General features: G+C 43.6%; 1 protein-coding gene across 1 annotated transcript; it reads left to right on the forward strand.

The window, feature by feature from the left end:
• Positions 1-2936: 2936 nt before the first annotated feature.
• On the forward strand, positions 2937-8006 carry LOC149815325 (phosphatidylinositol 4-phosphate 5-kinase 6-like). Its single transcript, XM_089990524.1, has 8 exons — positions 2937-4204; positions 5746-5913; positions 6027-6192; positions 6280-6390; positions 6479-6672; positions 6788-6894; positions 6978-7071; positions 7252-8006. The coding sequence occupies exons 1-8, from the start codon at positions 2937-2939 to the stop codon at positions 7538-7540; spliced, it is 2397 nt and encodes a 798-aa protein (XP_089846650.1). The 3' UTR covers positions 7541-8006.
• Positions 8007-8563: the final 557 nt, after the last annotated feature.

Here is an 8563-nt window from a genome sequence, read left to right on the forward strand (position 1 = left end):
AAATTAGCGACGAAAGTAACGACAGATAAAGTTTTTCGCTAATTAGCGAGCAAAAATTCGCGATGGACGCTATCCATCGCTAATCCGTCACTAAACAGTTTAGCGATGACTTAGCGATGGAAAGCGTTTGTCGCTAATCCACGATTTTCTTGTGGTGTGGGGCGGGTCCGAATCCAAACTTGGACCCGACCCGAAGACAGTTTAAAATAAAACCTAAAATGCGAAATAGGGTTTCTGAAACCCTATTTCGCCTCTTTCCTTCTCTCTCCCCTGATGCAGATCGTCGTCGACGGTCCGACAATAAGAGGATTGCCGGCAACCCCGGTAGCAAGGAGGCGGCAACCACTATCGTCAATGGCCCAATGGTCACTGGCTTTCGACAGTGGGGCGACAACAACTTCTGCAAAAGTGCAGAGGTCTGGTGACTCGACAGTCATCGATGACGACTTCAACGTCTTTGCAGTGCCTTGACGGAGAAAAAGGAAGAAGGAAAATAGTCGGCGACGTCCTTCCCGATTGAATGCCCAAAAAATGAAAGTAAGTCATTTTTTTTGCGTTCTCGAGAAGAGAACGACATCACAGCCGGCATCACCAGAAAGAAGGGCGATGGATCGCCGGCCTGGACCTGCTAGATGCAAAAACCCCTTTCAGCCCTTAAAAGAAAAAGGTCGACCCCATGAAGGTCAACAATAAAGGGGGTTTTTGTCAGGTAGACGTCAACCGACAATCCTATCGAAAAACTTCGATCTGAAGGGCATAGGTGCAGTCGCATGCATGAGCCCATAACCCATTGTTGGGTTCAGCCTGCACACAAACAGAAAAACAACATGAAGGCACAACATAACTGAAGCTGCCATCGTTGAACCCGGATGAATGGCAGGCGGTGGCTGGAGCAAGGGAAGTTGATGTTGGTCGTTGGAGCAGAGGAAAGCTTCTCTTCAATCGGACTGCAGCCCTCCATGAGCGCAGGCTGCCATATGCAGTCGGTGAGTAGGACTTGTTCCCTCACCAGATGAAAAAACATCGAATGAAAGTAAAACTCTGATGTTTTATTTCTTTATGTTTTTCACTGTATTTCTTATGCATATAGGGGTCGCTCATGATACCCCTTTTATAGGCACAGAGTGAGAACGGTTTGCATAACCGTTCCCCCTGATTATGTGCAAGTTTATCTATAGGAGCATCTTTAGTGAGAATGTTATCCACATTGTGGGTAACCACCACTTGCTGGTTTATCCCAATAATAAAACCATATAAAGTATTGGTTAGAAGAGCAAAAACCAACGTTTCGAGTGTATTTTGGGAAACTCTTTATTTTTTCTGATGTGAGGGAATTATAATGAGATAATTTTTCAAGCTAATGGAGATATTAGCAGATTATATACGGCCACCTTACTCCTGTTTCACTTCTCACTGGTGAATCTCTTTAAAAGTGCAAAGTGGGTGCTTTCCTTCTCCTAACCAAATCAGGTGTGATCTGTTTTCCACTTGTAAGGGGATCAACTCGTTACCATTACCAAACTCATTAAAACACCAAGGACTGCTGTTAACATGGCTCATAATGACATATATATACCATCTTTTTTATTTGATCACATTCATAAAAAATGAAATCATTTTGTTGAACGTGAACTTGGGATTAGAGAGTAGGAAGACAGAAGACACATTCCACATGGCTCAGAAAACCAACTACAAAGTCCAAACAAACCAACTGGATTCTGTACAAAGTGCAAGGAGCAACAAAAGATGGTGGGCCGAGCAAGGACCCAACATGGACACGACACCCCTCTCCTGCTCCTGCTCCTCTTCATCAACACTAACAAATGCAAATGGATGGTGGCCCATGCTTGTCTCCTCCCCTGCGGTTGGGAGGAGACCAAGTGCCTCTTATCTATCTATCTCATAGAGAAAGAGATAGGTGAGTTGTTTTGGCTTTCTCTAAAATAGGGATGGGTGTGGTGGAGCGAGGACAGAGTCAATCAAGTATTAAAAACAGTAAGGGACTAAAAAAAGAAGAGAGAAGACGGCAGGGTTGGAGAAGGTGGAGGAAGGGGGGAGCTGGGGGTTGACGGGTGAAGAGAATAGAGAAATGGGGAGTTGGGGGATTTTTACAGTTGAAGGGAAGTTAGTGGTGGGACCCAACCAAAGACATCTCTCCCATTCCCGTCTTTGACCATTTTGTCCTTGAGCTCCCTCTTTTCTAACATCGTAGTCCATAGGACAACCCCAAAGGGATCTCTCTCTCTCTCAGACAACGCTGTCTTTGCTATTTTTGAATCCGTGTTTTTCTTTTGATTCTCTCTCTCTCTCTCTCTCTCTCTCTCTCTCTCTCTCTCTCTCTCTCAGCTCGGGAAGATCTCATTTGGCTGATTTGTTTTTTCTATTCTCCATCAATGCCTGGATTTTTCTTCTTTTAGATTTAAGAGAAAAAAGGAAGGTTTTGGTTCTGTTGCGGATCGATTTTGGGGTCTACCTGGGTGAGGAAATTAGGGTTTTCTTTCGGGCGAGGAGTGAGGATTTGTCTGTTTTTGTATTGTTGGTACACGCGTACATGAAGAATTGTGGGGTAAAGGATGGAGGAGTTGTTCTCGTTCGGGAAGCTGCTCGTTCCGCGTGTTAACAACAGAGGATACGGGGCGGAGGTGGACGACGACGACGAAGAGCCAGGGGAGAAGAGTGACGTTGTCTCGAATTCGATTGGTTTCGATTCCTGCTGCTGCTGCTGCTTCCTTTCTGCATTGGTCGTGGGCCCTTCTCTTCGGGCGTGAAGCCCCCCAATTCAGGGCAATGTGGCTATGCATAGCCAGGGGATCGTTCGGCCGGTGAGAGGATTCGATCGATCGAAGTTTCATGGAGAAACAGAGGGATAGACAGAGAGTGGGTTAGGGGATAGGGGGAGGAGAGGGAGGTGAGGAGGAAAAGAGAGGGCAGAAAAAATGTACAAGGAGGAAGAGGTATCGCCAGCGTGGGAGTCGACGGTGCGGAGATCTCAGGGGGCGAGGCGCATTGGTGGCGGCGTGTTCCGTATGTCTGGTCAGCCCGTAGCTCATGTCGATGACGAGGAGGAGCAGAATGGTGGTGGTGTCCATGTCGAGAAACTCCTCCCTAATGGCGATTTCTACACTGGCCTCTGGGTCGCAGGGCTTCCCCACGGGACGGGGAAGTACCTCTGGACCGATGGGTGTATGTATGAAGGCGACTGGTGCAAAGGGCAGACGATGGGGAAGGGCAAATTCTCATGGCCGTCGGGCGCCACCTTCGAAGGCGAATTCAAGAACGGGTTCATGGACGGGTTCGGAACCTACACGGGCGCCAATGGGGATACCTACAGGGGCCTCTGGGTGATGAATCTGAAACATGGGTATGGGCAGAAGAGCTATGCCAATGGGGATTACTATGAAGGGTACTGGAGGAATGGCTCCCAGGATGGGCAGGGGAGGTATGTGTGGAAGAATGGGAACGAGTATGTTGGTGAGTGGAAGAATGGGGTGATCAATGGGAGGGGTGCTCTTGTTTGGTCTAATGGGAATAGGTATGATGGGCAATGGGAGGATGGGGTCCCTAAAGGCCACGGCATCTTCACTTGGGCAGATGGGAGCTGCTACATTGGCACATGGAGTAAGGATTCCAAGGAGCAGAATGGGACTTACTATCCATCGCGAACCTCTCCGGCCGCTAGTAATCCTAGTGGGTGGGATCAGCAGGAGGTCTTCACGGTCGATCTCAAGGATTGCAAGATATGCCCGGGCGAGAAGGTGTCGATCCTCCCGTCGCAGAAGACCTTGAGTTGGATTGGAATGGAAGTTGATTTCACACATAAACAGGCAACATGGAGGTCTTCCAAGGTTGCAGCTACTGATAATAGCAGGCCAGCGAGGAAGAGGATGGGATCGTTGGATGTGTTGAAGAAGAGCGCGATCAATGCAGATCATACTGGTTCGATCGAGAGGGGATTAGAGAGGATGGTTATATGGGAGACAGATGGGGATATCACCTGTGACATTGTCGACGGAAACCCGCAGACTCCTTTGGCTCCTCACGCCGGTGGTGAGGGAGAGGGAGGAGTGCAGCAGGAGTTTGACTGGAAATTTGGGGGGAGGCAGCACCAAAAATTGCAGCCTAGGGAGGTTAAAAGGCAGGGAGAAACCATTGCTAAGGGACATAAGAACTACGAGCTAATGCTTAATTTGCAGTTAGGAATCAGGTACCTCTTTTTCTTCTCCTGTAAGTTAGCATTCTTCTCATTGATCTGTATATAGTTTGGGTCACTAAATCAGTAGCTGCGTTCAAAATGTTTTTCTGTCTGTCTATTGTATGTGGGGCTATGGATCATGAAGACTCAGAAGTTCAATACTTGCTGATAAATTTCATTTGTGATGATTACTAGAATTTTCTAATCTTCTCCAACTCAAAAGATGAATTGTTACTACCTTCAACAATTTCTGTCTACATTTGCTTTAACCAGTAGTTGTCTATCTGTCAACTCAAATCTTTTCCCCCTGCTTTTTTGAGCCGTGAACTAATTAGGAGTGCAAATGGGTCGGAGTTCCAACCTGGGTCCGAACCAGATCTGGCCCAGATCATGAGTATGGGTCGGATCTGGAATACATAGGGTGAGGTGTATACAGATTCGGGTCAGAACCAGAGGGGCGAATATGCTCGGATTTGGATCGAGGAGTTGTGATTTAATTGATCCATGTTATACTTTTTCACATGAAATCGATGGATTTTACTAGTTTTCAGTGGATAAAGTACCACAAAGTTCGTATCTCAACTGGATCTGTAACTTGATTGTAAGATCTTCAGTTCTAGACCTCGGGTCCATTCTTCAAGAAAGAATCCAGTTTTGGGTCAAGCCTGAATAGTCCGTTGTCTGACCCGTTTGCAACCCTAGTTCATTCTATGGTAGCTCAATGATTCTTGGTGCCAGAGAATTAGCATAAGGTGGATTCATTCGGTTATTTTGTTGAACACAAGTCCTGCATTATTCATCTCTATCATGGAGATTGAAATAGTCCAAATATGAAACTCATAGTAGATAGGACGACCTAAGCATGCTTGAGTGAATAACAGAACGCCTTTGGTAGTTGAAACGAGCAAGAAAAACATTAAATTGTTCTCTCCTTTCATTTTAAATGATGGGTTTTGCTTTAAGCTTCAGCCTTATCCGGAATGCATATAAACATGTTAAATTTTGTCATCTTCACGCGTGGGCACACCTTACAAAGACGCATGTATGAAACTTTTTTGGGCAGTGTGATATTATTCAATTGCATGATTTATGTCCTCCTCTTGTATTCAACTCTCTGATATTTTCATTAGTTGTGTGATTGTTGTCACAGGGGCTGCAATGACTTGTGGTGAACTTGCTAGATGTAGAGCAAATATCAATTTGATGGCATTTGATATAGTTTTTATTTCTTCTAGTCTTTCCTTTTTAATCATTAGCTCCTTTATCACAAGAGAGGAGGTTATGAAACTTCATATAGTACTTGGTCTTTTTTCCTAAAATTTCTTCATATATGCACTTGATTATATAGACTGGCACCAGTTCGTCTTTTTTTTCCCTCTTTAAATGTATGAAACAGTACTAGGTTCTGAAGTGTGCTTCTTGTATATTGTTTTATGGAATGCTGGAAAGCATTCACTGTGAGTTGTCTTAAATATTTGATTGCTGTGTCAAAGTAAACCAGTTTCTAGATATTTTTTTATCAAATTTTTCTAATAGCTATTGTGGTTATTCAGTATTTCTGTGGGAAAGCCTGTTCCAGCTAATTCCCGTGATCTCCGTACGTCTGACTTTGACCCTAAGGAGAAGGTTTGGACAAAGTTCCCTCCTGAAGGATCAAAACATACACCACCACATCAATCTGTCGAATTCAGATGGAAGGACTACTGCCCATTGGTGTTCAGGTTTGCCATCAGAACTCTTAACTTTGACATTGTTGTGATCTACCACTGGAAAATTTGGCTTTCTACTATGGAATCAAATGGCATCTGATGCCTTGGTTTGTTATCTTGTTCAGGTATTTGCGCCGGCTGTTCAAGGTTGATGCTGCTGATTATATGGTATCTATATGTGGAAATGATGCTCTCAGAGAGCTCTCTTCTCCAGGAAAAAGTGGCAGCTTCTTCTACTTGACACATGATGATCGTTACATGATCAAGACAATGAAGAAATCAGAAGTGAAGGTGAGTTTTGATTATTCTCACTAACCTCTATACCTGAAAGTGTACTGTTGGTTGTTGACTTAATCTTTTTCATTCTCTTCATTGTAGGTGCTTCTAAGGATGCTCCCCAGCTATTATAATCACGTTCGAGCCTATGAGAATACTCTCGTTACCAGGTTCTTTGGCCTTCATTCAGTCAAGATGGGAGGGTCACAAAAAGTAGGGATTTCTGCTTAAATCCTTTTTTTACCTATGGCATGCAAAATTTGTTTTATCGATCATATCAATGATTCTTTTAGTGCATCAGGTGCGATTCATTGTCATGGGAAACCTGTTCTGCTCAGAGTACCGCATCCACAGGCGTTATGATCTGAAAGGATCTTCTCATGGTCGTACCACTGTCAAACCTGAAGCGGAGATTGATGAAAACACAACATTGAAGGATCTTGATCTCAACTTCTTATTCCGTCTGCAAAAGTCATGGTTCCAAGAACTTCGGAGGTAAATTGTTACCGTCCCCTCATTATCAACCCCTTACTGTTAAGAAATTGGAATGATATTTTGTTCTCATTTTGGTCAGAAAGACTTGGTTTTGATGTAGCTTAATGTCTCTCAGGCAAGTTGATAGGGACTGTGAGTTTTTGGAGGCGGAGAGAATTATGGATTACAGTCTCTTGGTGGGTATTCACTTTGGAGAAGTCACTGGAGCACGAACCCCAACAGGTGAATTTTCATTTATTTGAATTCCTTTGAGCCTGTGATGTTTCCATGGAAGAACGTTAGAATTGTTATACTGTTGATGACAGGAAATGGAGAGCCTGTCCAAGCAAGAGAGGCTGCTGCTCGCCTATCTAGAGCAGAAGTCAAAGACATCAATCAACTGCCTCTTGATCCTAATAGGTACTGTTAGATTGCAATGATAATATAAGCTCTTGTTCAAACTTTTTGGCATCACTTATTTTATAGATATAAAGTGGTAATCCCTCTTGGTACAGAGTAATTCTGTCCACTGTTTCTACTTTACTGAGCTGAAACTATAGTTCAATTTGAATTCCTTATTGATGTTGAGATGGAATGCAGGCGTTCATCCATCAGACTCGGCATCGACATGCCTGGAAGAGTGGAAACAACAGTGAGGAGAAGTGTCAGTGACTACCAGCTCATCGGTGAAACTACTGGTGAAATTTTTGATGTGGTCTTGTTCTTTGGAATCATAGACATACTCCAAGACTACGACATCAGCAAGAAACTTGAGCATGCCTACAAGTCGATTCAATATAACCCCACCTCAATATCAGCTGTAGATCCAAAGCAATACTCGAAACGTTTTCGGGATTTTATATTCAGAGTCTTCATAGAGGACACGTGAAGAAGGCAACGTGTCACTGCTTGTGCTTAGAGGTTGTACATGATACCAGAGGATGGAAACTGCAGGATACTTGTTTCCAATCTGGTCAGACGCATGCAGACCACGGTGATGCTCGCACAACGGCATAGAGGATTATGCATCCAGTGGGCACATTTTGGAAAGGCTCCCTACAGTGCCAAGATGAAGCCAGACCCAAGCCAAGGGACGACAGAATGCAGCTCGATTGAAGAGGAAACATCAGTTTGTGGCTGGCCTGCATGCTGATTTTTAACCAGCATACATAGTTTAGATGGTAAAAAAGTTGTAACCTACGTATACATGTAGAAAAGAGAGAGAGAGAGCTGTCCAAAATGTACAACCAACAATGGTCAGACTGCTCTCCTTAACCTTCTATTAACTGTTTTGTTGATCAGATTTGACATATTTGATCTCTATAATTCATTTAATAAAGAACATGTTTTCGATTATGATAGTTTGATATTTAGTTGTGTTTAAAAATAAAAATCGAAGGCACAAATGCATCTTAAATTTTTCAATGCAAAAAAAAATTGTTTTTTTTTTCTTGAACTCGATCCAAATCATGCTTTATGATAAAAGAAAAATAAGATGGCAGATCATAATAAACACTGTACAACTACACAAAATCTATAACAATTATCTGTGGATTTGGGATCTTCCTTGGCTGGACCCCCCCACCCCCCCTCTCTCTCTCTCTCTTGTGTTTAGCATGGAAGGAGGGGCCGAGGAGGCATCTCCAAACCGTAAATGGAGTTTACCCATGGTAAATCTGTATTGGAATCAAGCATGTACCAAAAAAACAAATCTTTTTTCCTCACATGAACAACGTTTATGGGATTTTGTCAGCGATTGGAATAAAGGAATGTACACAAAAACTTGAAATTGGAATGCAGTCCCGGTCAAGGGTCACCAAGATGTCATCCAAGCAATGAATGGCATCTAACCACCATGGCTAGATTGCTTTGTTTCCAAGCCGTTCATTTTAAATACTATAGAGATGTCATT

This window comes from Nuphar pumila, chromosome 15 (genome assembly GCF_984573655.1).
Source record: "Nuphar pumila chromosome 15, dmNupPumi1.hap1.1, whole genome shotgun sequence".
NCBI lineage: Eukaryota > Viridiplantae > Streptophyta > Magnoliopsida > Nymphaeales > Nymphaeaceae > Nuphar > Nuphar pumila.